This window comes from Xiphophorus maculatus, chromosome 13 (genome assembly GCF_002775205.1).
Source record: "Xiphophorus maculatus strain JP 163 A chromosome 13, X_maculatus-5.0-male, whole genome shotgun sequence".
Taxonomy (NCBI): domain Eukaryota; kingdom Metazoa; phylum Chordata; class Actinopteri; order Cyprinodontiformes; family Poeciliidae; genus Xiphophorus; species Xiphophorus maculatus.
This window is the reverse complement of record NC_036455.1, coordinates 21,578,432-21,592,744: the sequence shown is the minus strand read 5'-3', so window position 1 is coordinate 21,592,744 and position 14,313 is coordinate 21,578,432. Positions and strand designations below refer to the sequence as shown.

At 38.9% G+C, this 14,313-nt stretch overlaps 1 protein-coding gene across 1 annotated transcript; it reads left to right on the top strand.

Annotated features, from left to right (window-relative positions):
- The first annotated feature begins 526 nt into the window (after positions 1-526).
- casd1 (CAS1 domain containing 1) lies at positions 527-14,275 on the top strand. Its single transcript, XM_005802746.3, has 18 exons — positions 527-1,148; positions 2,268-2,364; positions 3,146-3,266; positions 3,718-3,762; positions 3,858-3,920; positions 4,930-4,974; positions 5,091-5,214; positions 6,672-6,886; positions 6,987-7,406; positions 8,308-8,397; positions 8,493-8,612; positions 8,717-8,873; positions 9,231-9,310; positions 9,430-9,531; positions 9,617-9,757; positions 9,836-9,913; positions 11,333-11,425; positions 12,102-14,275. The coding sequence occupies exons 1-18, from the start codon at positions 908-910 to the stop codon at positions 12,360-12,362; spliced, it is 2,493 nt and encodes an 830-aa protein (XP_005802803.2). The 5' UTR covers positions 527-907; the 3' UTR covers positions 12,363-14,275.
- The last annotated feature ends 38 nt before the right edge of the window (positions 14,276-14,313 follow it).

Genomic DNA, 14,313 nt, shown 5'->3' with positions numbered 1-14,313 from the left:
TCCATGGGAGCAGCCAAGAGTCCCATGGTAACTCTGGAGGAGACCCAGGTCACAGAATCTGTCAACGTGATTTTCGTGCTTTCCACTTATTTGCTGCTAATTGAACATTGGCATAAAGAAAGAAACAGAATGGACAAAAATATCAGCCTCTAGACATAATCCAAAACACTTGCAGCTGCAATTGCACTGAGAGATGGTTATTAATTTACTTGACATTACCTGACTATTACTCAAATTATTAAGTGTAAAAATAACATTTTAGCACTTTGTATAATTTTTCTTCCGTTTCAGAATGATCGACTACTTTGAGTTGGATTATTGTATGAAACTTATATAAAACACAGTAAAGTTTGTGATTCTGAATCATCAAAATGTAAGGCTGAAGGGGTACAGAAACCTTTGCGAGGCAAATTTACCCAGACTTCACCGCTCAAGGTTTTAGTATTGGACTTTGCCCAGTAGATTGTACGTGGTTTATAACAGACAAAAAGGTATGCTCCGCCCAACATAGCATTTTCAAAAACTCGAACAATCCTTTCTAGTACTATTAATAACAACAACAATGTTTAGCCCTAGACTTTACTAGCTCCAATCCCTATATTTTTGAAACCTAAAGACAGAAGGTATGCAAGACTCTGCACATTGTTCAGGACAATCCGGTCTATCCAGCTCGAACGCTAAGAAAGATTCACAGTATTTTTAAATGCCACTGTCCCCAAAAGGAGAAGGCGCGCTATATTTACTGGAAACACGGGAGTTTTAAAAATTGCACTCGAGGCACTTGAAAACTTTTCTTGTTTTCAAGACTGAAAGGGGGCACGGTTTTACATAAGCTTGGGAAAAAGTTAAATCGTTAGGAATATAAACAGCCATCCTGAACAGTCGCAGCGAGTCTGCTGAGGCGGTGATGGAGACCGAAGAGGAGGCAGTGCTGCATGAGCCGAAGCGGACAGGTGGTGTTGCGCCGCCGCCGCTGCTGGACGACACAGCTGCCTGTTGTCATGGAGGAGCAAAGATGGCGGTCCTGGCCTATAGCCGGGGCAAACGCGAAATAAATCAATATTTTACAATCAAGAATGCTAAATTGATATCACTGGCGGCGGTGCTTTTGCTGCTCTTGTTCCACACGGCTTTGCGGCATTACGGAGGTAAGTGGAGCGCCGCTATTTGAACTGACTGTTGATGCTCCCCACACTTGACACATGCTAACAGCAGCTAGCTCACTGTTTGGGTCTGGGAGCGCTTCGGCTCGCCGGTACAGCGCAGTGTTAGTTTCATGGTAGGTGGGTAAAAAGATTGGAAATGGCATAAAATGCATGTAATGTTGAAACTAAACCAGGCAAGGCTCGCAGCGGAAGCGTGGATGCTAGTTAAACGTGCTAGCTAAATACGAAGCTAGCATGCTGTAAACTCTACTGACTTGTGTCAAAACCTGCTTTAACATTCGTAAGATTGAAATGTTCATGACGCAAACGCCGGATAAATAGAACCAGTAAACTAGTTACTCGTAGCTTTCGTGTTTTTCTTGTTGGCTTAGTGTTGGGCAAAGTCTTGTAAAACGCATAGAAAACTTGAGAAATAACCCTTAAATATTGTCATTACAAATGTAGAATTCTAAAGGTGCATTTCTTTTTCTGAATATTAATAATAATAATAATAATAATAATAATAATAAGAGGAATAAGAATAGTAAATAATTATTATTTAATTTTGTTAGTAAAGTGACTATTTAAAAAAAATCTGAAACGACAAAGTGTAGTGTTTTTTTAATCATTGTCTTTAGCTAAGCTTTTTTTTTTTTTAAATATAGATTTTTGAACCGGAACACAGCCTCTAAAATGTATTTGAATTACGTAATAGGTCGTGGGGAAATGTAAAACTATAAAGTGTAGTCATAGTGTAAAAAAAATCCTTTTTAATATGTGTGTCCTGCTACCAGTCTAAAGAGACTTATACGCTAAGCAGCTGCTCTGAATAGGTGGTGACAGTAAAGCCTGTGTCAGTCACCAGCTTCCGTCAGTCTTTCATGTTTTGTCAGTTTCAGCAGACAGGGTCAGTTGCAGCTGCATTCATTTTGCACATAAATGAATAGCCAGAGTGAATTACACTCAAGCCAAATTGCTCACGGCTTTGTTTTGTACAAAGCCACCCAACCGGAGCTGTGTATTGTATTGTCCTGTGCTGAATGAAATGACACAGTACTGTTTGCACATCAGTGAAAAGTGAGTTATTTGCTGTTCACACTTAGATTCTGTGTGTGTCTTTAGGTGGAGACTCATGTGAATGGCTGCTGTCCAAAGGACGCTACTTGGGGGAGAATGCATGGCAGCCTTATGGCTGTATGATGCACAAATACAAAAGCATGTGAGTCATACGAATAGCTGTTCCTCTGTGTGTTTGTTTGTCTGCAAGAATGGATGGGCAATAGTTACATTTAGTGAATTAAATGGAAATGTTTGCGTCGTTCCTACCTCAAAGGTTTGCACAATATGCAAAGATGAATGAAACATAAAGTAAAATGTTCCGACATAATTGGAATCAACATGCAAGTGAATGAAATATTTCAAGCAACTGCGAATATGATCTATTTGTTTTAAATCAGATTTTTATCGTTGTGAAACAAAAACAAAAAAACTTTGACTTCAACTTTTTAAATGAAATTGACTAAATGTTTTGCACCACATTCTCTTTAGTTTCCTTCAGATTTCTTTGATATGAGTGCATGATGTTTAGGCCTGAATGCTGAAAATATGAGGATGATACTACCACTACCTTATTTCTCATTAGGACTACAGCCGCTACCATAATTTGGCTTTTTGCTCATCATTATTACATTTTTTTTTATGGTTTTTAAGCTGATAAGACTATAATTTTCCACATTACCTCAATTTTTTCTGGTTGAAACATGTTGCATAGATCAGACTTTGGTGGAGATTCTTTACATAAACCCGGACGTTCAGTCACTCCTGATTGTCAAAGCAAAATATTAGCTCTGATTTAATCTTTTAAATTGAACTGATGTTCTTAAAATGTTCACACAGTGTTGCCACTTACTGCTAATTTGGTAACATCCAGTTGCTACTAAGAGGTTTTCACATTTATACTTCTGATTTACACATTCCTCACTGATGTTTTTGTCTTGCAGTGAAGCCAAAACATGCCTTTCCAAGAAAAGGGTGGTCTTTGCCGGTGACTCACGAATCAGGCAGCTATTTTACTCCTTCGTCAAAATTATCGAACCTGAGAGGACAGAAGATGGAAACAAGGTATAATCGCTAGACATGGCATGTTTCACACTCGGGGGGCTATTAGAAATATTTCCATTCCGGTTTAACAGGATACATTCTACCTGAATCCCCCTCGGCAAATATATGTTGGTTGTTTAGCTCTAAAGCCCTATAATTAGATCTCAGACTCTTCCTGAAAGATAAAAGGATTGTTTTCCCATACCCTACGAAGTTGAGCCGTTTCTGCTAGAAACTTAAAGCCTTCCTGCTTGCTTAAAAGCGAGATTTCTATTATCTGTTTCAGCCTAAATGTTGATAAATTACTGTGCTTGTTCTATTTTTGGTAAATGACTCAAACTCCTGATATGTGCAGCAGAGTGACAGACTAGTTTTATTCTGAGCTGAAGCAAGCTGGTGAGAGGAGAGTGAGAAAGGAGAGGTCATTTTCCAACAGACCCTCTCTTTGTCTGCTTGCATGTAACGCCTGCAGCATGAGGACATCTTCTTTCAAGATGAGAAGTCCTCTCTTAATGTGGTGAGCTTTCTATAGAGTCACTGTTATCTTTCCTGTTAAGAAGAACCTTTGATAAAAAAAAACAAAACAACTTCTTTTCTTGTTTTTATTTCTAGAACTTCCTTTGGTATCCAGAGGCAAATAACTCGATGAAGGACCGCGTGGTGTCATGGACGCATGTGAGCACTGACAGCATCAAGTTCTATTTTCCAACACCACTTGAACGATTCTATGATAGATCCATTTTCTATCCTCAAAGCAGATCACTTTTTCTCTGTCTTGATTGCTTGGGGCAGATTTTCCTCGATCCTCTTCATATGTCACGCAACACCATGCTGTGTCATATCTGACTGTAGATATTACTCAATCTTTACGTCTGTATTTTCGTGTCATGAGCACAGCAGGCTGGTTAAGGAGGAAGTTGTTGAAATGTTTAAAACAGTGTTAAGTTATGAAGCAGTATTGCAAGTTTTGGATGTCTCATGGATGAGTTTTTCTTTTTGTTTGTTTTCTAAATACTACAAAGACATGGCCGTTCTCCTGAACTGACAAGCCGGAAAACAAGAAAAAGTCGCTAAGATGAGAGGATAATGAAACCTTTTGGCCAATGTCTAAAATCCTATCTAGCAGTAAAGTTATACTGCATATTATCCTGAAAAGCCAATCCATATGGTGAAACAAGGTAGAGACAGGGTTTACAGTGGAAAATCTTTATTTTTTTATTGGGGGCCAGGAAGCTGTTTAGAATTGATAGGAAGATGGATGGAGCTAAGTATATGGCAGAGGAAAATATATCACAGGAACAAACACTTGACACTGTAAATTCAGTCACAGTCCAGGTCTAAAACATACATCTTTGGCAAGACTTGATAACTGTTTCTTGCAGTCATGCATCATTGCATCTGAAATTGAGTCATTTTGCAACAAACACTTGGCAAAAGTCTCTCTGCGGAGTTGGTAAATGTTTGCAGATATGATTGCAGCAACTGGTGGTTCTCCATATTGATTCAGTGGAGCTAAATGCAAATGTCTGAAACAATTTCTGGCTTTTTGTCAAGGAAAAACTCCCAATTAAAACAATGTATAAAACCTTCACATTTCCTTTTTATTGTTGACTTAATATGAAAACAAATGAGGTTGTCTTCCTCTCATGTAAATCTGTCAATACTCTTAACCTTTGTGTTGCAGGAGACCGCTGCGAAACCTGATGTTGTTGTCCTCGGAGCGGCAACTGTAAGATGTCTAAAAGAATGCCTGTCAATATTTGCAGATCAAGTAGTGCATAGAGCAGCAAGGTGTTTGCCAAATACCGTCTGTCTTACTCTCACTTGTTTTGTCACTTATCACAGTGGTCCATCAAGTTGCACAGTGGCAGCAGCGAAACCCTGCAGCAGTACAAAGCAAATCTGACAGCAATTGCTGTGCATCTGGATAAACTGGCTGAGCATGCGGAGATCTACTGGGTCCTGCAAGGTGAGCTCCGCTCCAAGCAGATTACCCGCTTGGAAACATGATGATGATTAACTTTTACGTCAGTCAGCCTGGTCACTATTACTGTCTGATGGCTTCGCTGCAGCAATAAATCTCATGTGCATTCTTGTAAAATGAGATTACCGTACTTTAAGTGGGTGTAAACATCTGAACACTATTAGTGTTTCTGTTTTGTCCTTTGCTTTCTACATTGACCAACACTATCATTTGAAACCACATAGATAGGAAAACTAGGAACTAGACTATCAGTATTGTTCCTGGAAATTGCTGTTGAATTTTTTGACAAACCAACAAACAATATGCACTATATCAGTTGTGATTAAATGACATTTTCCTCAATACCTCATTTCCCTTCCAGAATTTGCGTATTCGTGTAGCTATTCAAAAGGAGGAAGAAAGTGGTACAAACAACTCTAATGTGAAAGCACGGTTTTTACTTTAGAGTGAAAACTTAAAAACTGAGAGCTGGTTATTCCTGTTTGAATTAATGTAGCTCTACCTAACTTTTATGTTCTTGGCCATAAAGTCCTATATCAGCCGAGAGTTCAACAGTGAAAGTGTTTCTAAGTCCCTGAATTGGCCAGCAGAGTTTTGACGTGTTGCCAAGGGTGTAACTTTGTGTTGCAAGTTGGTGGGGATGCGTTGTGGGCAAGAGGAGGGCGTTGTTGTGCCCACAGTTATGCGATTGGAAGGCTTTCTTTAAATGTGAATGCCATACATTCTTATTCAATAAATGAGGATGTACGTCCTGATGAGGCTTGTCAAATTAATAGTACCTTTTTAAAATAAAAACCTTTTAGCAGCAATTAAACATACTAAAGGATATAAAGATGTTAAAACATTAGTTGTCTTATTAATCTATATAATGTCTTTCACTTGGTGACGGAATTACTAAAAAATTAATTTTTCAGTCATATTCCAAATTATGGAATGAGCCTGTATGCTTGCTCAGTTCTTGCCTACAGTTGAAAAGTTACAAAATTCACTAATATTTTCTGTAAAGAATGATCACAATGATGTAGTTGCCTATATCATTGTAGGCAACTGCAATATAGTTGCCTACAATATCAGGCAACTATATTGTAGTTGTACAGGCAACTACAAAATTAGGTGCTGTTTTTGAGCACCTGATTTTGTCAAGTGCTCAAAAACAGAGACAAGAGAGGACAGTTGGGGAGTAGAGTGACCATCGATGTTACTGGATTGGACGACGTCTATTAGCCGCTACAGCTAGTGACGTTTACCTGTGGACGCCATTGCTATGCATTGAGTGATGTCCACAAAACCATACTGTTCTAATGCAAGAAGAGCAGGGATCTGTCACTTAAAATGGTGGGAGCCCCAATATTTCTTATCCACTTGATCAGTTTTACAACAGAAAGTGGTCAGTAGTCAAATGTGTACCATGTGACGTACTGCCATGCTGTTCTGTTTTGCAGATCCGGTATACGAGGACACGTTGAGTGAGAACAGGAAGATGATCACCAACCAACAGCTTGACCTGTACAATCAAGCGGCGATGGAGGTGCTCAACAGCAGCAAGTACAGCAGGAGGTCTCGGGTCAAGCTGCTGGCGGCGGCCCGTGAGGCTGCTCTGGAAACGATCATAAACTCAGTCGATGGTTTACACCTACCAGAGGGCACCAGGAATGTGGTAGGCAGGGCATTTTTTTGGGGGGGGGGTTATTTTTAATGAGATTTTTTAATATTTCTCCTGTTAGTTTTTTTTTTGACGTGTGAAATCATCCCTCCAGGGAGCCATGGTCCTCATGAACTCCCTTTGCAACAAGCTGCTGAGGCCCATCGACGGCTCCTGCTGCCAGCCCATTTCCCCGCCAAACCTCATCCAGAAACTGTCAGCTTGTTTCTTCCTGGGAGCAGCCGTCGTCTTCGTGGTCCTCCACGTCCTCGGCTGCAACCGCCATCGCCGGCATGCCACTCCCGACGTGGAGAGCCTCGAGGAGAAGAAGCCTGCCACTGCGGCCGCGCCCCTCGGACCAAAGGCTCCTTTCCAGGCTCTCTGCAGGATGGGCGTCATAATGTTGTACTTCTACCTGTGCGACCGAGCTGATGTGTTCATGAAGGAGCAGAAGTTCTACACACACTCGGCGTTCTTCATCCCTCTCATCTACATATTTGTGCTGGGAGTGTTTTACAGTGAGAACACCAAGGAGGTGAGGAGACGCTTTACTGCAAAAAACACCCATTTTTAAGTATTTATAGTGCAAATATCTTAGTTTTATCTTATTTCAAGTGTACTAACAAGTAACTTTTCGGAGCTTGTCTTGAATCAATAGTTCCTTAATATCGATGGAGAAAAAAAAGTACTAATTATAGGTGAAATAATGTGCCACAAGACATATTGGCATATAACATGAGGGAAAATGTCTTGTTCCCCAGCCACTATATTTCACTTATAACTAGTACTTTTTCATCAATATTAATAAATTGACCCAAAACAAGCTCCTATGTTAAACTGAAAAGTTGCTTGCAAGTTAGTTTTTGTCTTATTTCAAGTGTACCAAGATATTTGCAATAGAGACTAGACCAAAAATACTTGGTAAGATTTTGTGTTTGCAGTGTTCACTGTAGAGGTTTCTTGTCTTAATTCTTTGAAATGCGTAAACACGGTTCCCACAGTCCGGAAAACTCTAGGGGAAAAAAAATCTAGCATAGAAAAATGTTTGTGCTTTCAGGCTTTAGAGTTTTTATAATTAACAAGAAAAAGCCCACAAATCTATATAGGATGTTTACGAGCCTAAACGGCCTTTCAGACCTATGTTGAAGGGGAGCCTAGAACATACACATAGATGTGGTTTAAATGAGTAAATGGGTCAAACTTTACCAAAGACTGCTCCTTTTTCAGTTTGATATTTTTGCACTGATTACGAATCTCGTTAGTTGAAATGTAAACTTGCTCTGCAGCCGTCTGCTGTTGCCTCACTGGCTTAAAAAAAGTGCACCCATTCAGGATTGTGATGATTCAGCACTTTTCATTCAAGTTGAGTGTCAGATCTGACTGAAAGATCAATTTTTTTTTTTTTGTTTAATCATCTTCTTTTCTTTGGATTACAGGCCAAGTTGCTCAACCGAGAGCAAACGGATGAATGGAAAGGCTGGATGCAGTTGGTTATTCTTATCTACCATGTTTCGGGAGCAAGTGCTGTGAGTCCCAAATGTGTTCCCTTTACATGCAAGCTGTTCTTTGAGTCTGATGCGGATGTTTAATAAATAACAAAAATGTTTGTCTTGTATTACAGTTTGTTCCTGTGTACATGCACGTGCGTGTATTGGTAGCAGCATACCTGTTTCAGACTGGCTATGGACACTTTTCCTTTTTCTGGCTCAAAGGAGACTTTGGACTTTATAGAGTGTGTCAGGTAAGATTACACTCAGTTATTCTTTAACCTTTTTTAGGAATCCCCAACTTGAATGACATGTGTGTGCCTATGAGTGTTATTTCTTTTTATGTGTATGCTTACAGGTGTTGTTCCGGCTAAACTTCCTTGTGGTGGTACTTTGCATTGTAATGGACAGACCATACCAGTTCTACTACTTTGTCCCCTTGGTCACATTCTGGTTTGTTCTCATCTACGCCACAATGGCCATTTGGCCTCAGATCCTTCAAAAGAGGACTAACAGTAGGTGTCAAATATGAGATTATTATTCATTTCACCACCAAATTTGTATACTTTTTTTTTATCATTTTAAAAATTACAAGTTTTCAATGAAAAGTTTACATATGCCCGTAACCGGCATGACTGTTATTCATTTTGGGATTTCAAAGTAGGGTTTGGACCATTTTTCAACTTCAGTTTGCGTGAGCAAGTTTGAAATGATTTTCTTTAGAGCTAAAAGTAATGACAATATTGCCCAAAACGAGTGCATGTAAACATTTCACCAAAACTCTATTTGCATTTGGTTAACAGTACAAATATTGCATTGTGTGTAGTTTTAGAGATGAGTGTCTTTTTAAAGAAATCATGTTGTCTGGACAGGTAGTGGTATCTGGCATCTTGGCATTCTGGCCAAGTTACTGGGCCTGTTGCTGATTATCTGCTTCTTTGCCTTCTCACAGGTGGGTTCATTTACTCAGCTTTACTTAATTTTATAGTTACAAATTGGTACAAGTCTTCTGTATTTTGGCATGATGTGCAGCACTTTTAGTTTGATCTTCATCTCAAATCTTGCCTCCAGAGTCTGTTCATGAGCGTGTTCTCAGTGTGGCCCGTCTCTAAGCTGTTTGAGCTGAACGGAAGTGTCCATGAGTGGTGGTTCAGATGGCAGCTGGACCGATTTGTAAGTCAAATGTGGCGACCAGCGTACTTTTAACCAGTTTCAGTTTTACTGTAATCTGAGACGGCTTCAACTTGTTGGCACGCAGGCTGTGATTCATGGCATGGTGTTTGCCTTCATCTACCTGGTGCTGCAGAAGCGTCAGGTGTTGTCTGAGGGGAAAGGAGAAGCTCTTTTCCCTGCAAAGATTTCCAACTTGCTCCTTTTCTTCTCGGTGGTTTCCTTCATAGTAAGACCTCTTCACATTTTGTTTCTCAGTCGACCTATGTTGCAGAAATGTGCCTAACCCCTCTTCCTCACTTTCAAGACATACTCAATATGGGCGAGCAACTGCAAAACCAAAACGGAGTGCAATGAGATGCACCCTTACATCTCTGTGGTCCAGGTACAGTCTTACATTGTTACATTTGGAATTTTCTTAAGTTACTTGTTGCAGAGGTATCAACTCAGCATGGCAACCTTGTTCCCAATAAGAAAAAACGTCTTAAGCTGATGTTAAAAGCATCAGATTAACTTTTCTGGCGTGTGATTAATGCATCTGTGTACATAGGGTTATGTGACTTGGCAGGAGTTGTCTTGCTAACTGTTATGAACTCATTTAGCATTCCCTGTTCAGGCGAACCACAGCAAACCTGCTCACATACTTGCCGGTAGCTTTGTGTTTCCTTTCAAAATACAAAATGATGAGATAATTTCAGGTGCATGGGGAGTTGTCTGTTTTTCAAGATAAAAGAGTTGCCTAAAACAAATGTAGACATAGATCTACAAATAGCTACCAGCTGGATCTCATTCCTTTCAAAATGGCTTTCAGGTCTTTACACAATATGACAGTCATAACTTTGTGATGCGATAACTTATGTTTGAACATAATTATTTCAGGATAGAGTGATCAATTGTATTTTTAAAGCTATGAATTTGATGCTCAAGTTTGCTCTAAAACACACTGGGAACAGGCTGGGATATGGAGTCAATCTAGCACATTGGAAAAGCCTCCCTAAAAACCTGATGTTTGCCCAAACCGGTTATGTAGCAGCTAAACAGACCCATAACATAATATCACCACCACCATGCTTGGTGCAGTAGAGGTCAGGTGTAAAAACCTCATTTTGACTCCTTCCAAACACTTCTTGTCAATTCTGTAATACCAGTTGGTTCAGTTCTCGTCTTGCCTGGACATAAATGTTTCCTCCAGCAACATGGGCTTCTCCACGGGGGCAGCTGCGCTTTTCAATCGAGCCGTTTTGGAGCAAGGGGGTTTTTTTGGGTCAAGGTCCTCTTAATCCACTATAAATGACACAATTTTTCACTTTGAAACAGCTTGTACACCAGTGCTGCAGGTCAATGACATGGCACCCTTGAGCCTTGGTAGTCTTATCTCCATACCAAAGCAAGACACTTTCTCCAATCTGATTATTTTGAAGTTTCCTTTTTTAGAACCCTCAATGATTTCTTTGAACTTTCATCTATCAATCAGATCATTTCTTGCTGGCAAGGAGAAACTACTAGCAGCCAAACAATCTTAATCATTCAGCAGTTATCATGCCTTGACCTTATCGACTGAAGACAGTTGTTTTGATTTTGCACCAAGTAACTCCCAGGCCAGCACCATTAGGAGAACTTTTTTTTTAATGTATTCAAATGTTAACTTACATTTGAAATAATGAATGTAATAAATTACATTTATGCCCATGCTGAATGTTTTTACTCTACCTAATACCTACTTCCAAAACTTGAAGTTTCATAAACAACACACCGGTGTTTTCCTGACTTGACTTAGAAATGTTTCCATTTTGTGTGTTGACAGATTTTGGCCTTCATTCTTATCAGGAACATTCCTGGCTACGCTCGCTCTGTTTACAGCTCGTTCTTTTCATGGTTCGGAAAGATCTCCCTGGAGGTAAGATGGTCCCGTCTGCACAGGCAGGTACATGTAATAATTCAGAGTTGCATAATACATTGTAAATAGTGCATTAAAACAGTAAGTGATGGCAATCTTTAGGTGACTCTCAATTCAGTAAGATGTAAATAACTGCAGTAGTTAAATATAAGTGTTTCTTGTATAAGGTACAGTCATATATTTCAAATATTTTTAATTTTATTTGGTTCACCACTATTGCAAACTCCAAGTTTCTGATTGTCATATTAAAGATATAAAAAATAACATCCAGTGTTTATTTCTTATATTCATACAGAACAATAGAAAGTAGTTTACATTAGGTAAGAGGAGTAGATAACATGACCAGTATAGTCCATTTCTGGATTCGAACTATTTTTATTTTCTTGCATAAATTTTACTTTCCAAAAAATATATATTTCGGGGTTTTCATTAGTAATGTCATAGCTGAATAAAAAGACCTGAAATGCTTAATATGTCCTTCTGTCTAACAAAACTGAATGTTTCACTTGTTGAATTTAAAATGTTCAGCGCTATTCAAATTTGAGTTCCTTTGTCAACTTGGGAAAAAAAAAAAAAAATACAGATCTTAACTAATTGAGTTGGACTTAAAGGTCTGAACATGTTGTAAATCTTAAGATGGACCTGAAAATATGTGCTTTGACTTTGTCGCCCCCAGCTGTTCATATGTCAGTACCATATCTGGCTTGCGGCAGACACCAAGGGAATCCTGGTCCTGATCCCGGGCAACCCTTCGCTCAACATCTTGGTGAGCACCTTCATCTTCGTTTGTGTAGCTCATGAGGTTTCTGTCATCACCAACGACCTGGCTCAGGTGGTGATCCCCAAAGACAGCATGGCCCTGCTGAAGAGACTGGGAGCTATGGGGGTCCTGAGTTTATTTGTTCTGATGTCCCAGCTCCTCACACCTGGAACTTAAAGGATACTTTGAGAGGACTGGGTTACAGTCTGGGGGCCTGCTATGACTGAAGTGGCAGATAAAAATCAAACTGAATTTTTTTCTTTCATGCTGCTGGTGGCCAGATGAGACTCGGTAATGTTATTGGCTGCTGTAAAATGAGAAATCTCGGCAAGAGGAATATTTAAAAGGACAGAAACACTGAAATGTTTACATTACCTTCATGTTAGACTTGGAGACCCAAAACCACTTTCTCTGGGCTCAGGACCTCATGCTTGCTGTGAACTTCGCAGCACTTCTTCTGCTTAGCCAAACTTGTTTGATATGAAGTTTGTTCCTCGTTTCCTCCGAGGATCTCTCCGTCCACGTGGCAGTAGGACCACCAGCATATTTGGAACTTTTTCTCTTTTTTTCTTTTCCAAATAAGCTGATCTGCATAACGTCTCGTCATTGACCTTCTATATTGCTGGTGTGAGATATTTACACAAGGAACAAAGTGGATCAATGTGGACTGATAACAAACCTGCCGAGTGTATAGTAAAAAAAAATGTCAGTGCAATTGTTAAAATTTTAGGGACTTTTTTTAATTTTTTTCATTTAAAGCAATGTTTGAGATTATTGCGTTTGCAGAAAGTCGCTGTAGCTCAGAAATGACATGTGACATGTACAGTATTTAATGACTTAAATTAAGCTTATATTTTATACAGTTTTGGCTTTGTTTTGTACTTTGCGTCCATAACTGCTGTTTGTGAAGTATCGCATTAAGAATTTTGTACCCAAAATACCCTTGTAGACAAGGTTGAGCCTTTCAGTCAAATAGTTGTGTCCTATTAGCACCACATGCTGTGTAAATATATGTATATTTGTATGATACAACAGATTTATTTTGTACAGCTGTTCATGTCCTGTCCTTCAAAACATGCCTCATACTAGCTGTGGTGGAAAATGCACAATATTGCACATATTGTTCTACTATAGAAGAAACAAACGTCCTTCCTCAGACCGACCCCCCCTCCCAAAAAAAAGATTTGTTTTTTTAAATAATTAGGTGAAGGCTTTTTGATATTTTTTTCTTTTTTAACTCCAGACGGTTCTGTAAACAGCACATATTCAAGTGTGTTGTTTAAGCACTTGAAATCAGGGCCACTTCAGCATTATAACCACTTTGTAATGCACTGACAGACCTAAAAGGATACTTTTATCCTGCATAGATGAAAATATTGTTTAATATGTCTGTTGCCAGGTGGATAATTGGTTCTTTGCCTGTTTCTACTCATTTGAGAGGAAGCACTTTTATTTTGAACCTGCTTTTTATTTTCCACTTTCATCTTTAAGATGAAACCCAGATTTTAGTACATTCTTGTTTGGCATATTTATTTCTTTTTTTTTGCTTAAAGAAAACGGTTATATTAAACTTGGTGTTTAATTGCATCTACCGTTGGGTAGTAAAACATTGCGTGTCAATCATTTTGTATTTATGTTTGTTTTGGGGTTTTTTTTCCCAGGAAAATTAGGGGACACATTTCTGTTTTTGTTACAATCTGCAACTTTTGAGGCTGTTCACACTCTCAAAGTGAAACAAAGCCAAGTTGACCTCAAAATTTCTACTAATAATCAGAACCTTGTATAACTTTCAATAATATGGTATTTACCTGCTATCATTTTCCTTTGATATATGTATAAAGTTTACTGACCTCTTTTATTGATCAACAGCAAAGCGGTACATTTGGCAGTTGTTTCATGCCTTAATTGATCTGTGTGATCACGTAAAAGCAACAAATATTACACCCGTTTTTAGGGCCTAGTCAAATATTTACATGTTTGTTTGTGGTGTCTGACAATGTGTGGAATTGTCTTCATATTTATAAATGCCTTTATTCTGTTGTACATTGTTTTAAAAAAAATCCCTTGATTAAAAAAAAATGTTTTGGGGTTTGTTTTTCTTTTTTTTTTTTTGGACATGTGTATTGGT

Excerpts from the sequence above, each read along its gene's own strand:
- casd1 (XM_005802746.3), top strand. The coding sequence starts at position 908 with ATGGAGACCGAAGAGGAGGCAGTGCTGCATGAGCCGAAGCGGACAGGT. Across the intron at positions 9,532-9,616 it reads GATGGCAGCTGGACCGATTT|GCTGTGATTCATGGCATGGT; the intron begins GTAAGTCAAATG and ends GTTGGCACGCAG. Across the intron at positions 9,914-11,332 it reads CTTACATCTCTGTGGTCCAG|ATTTTGGCCTTCATTCTTAT; the intron begins GTACAGTCTTAC and ends GTGTGTTGACAG.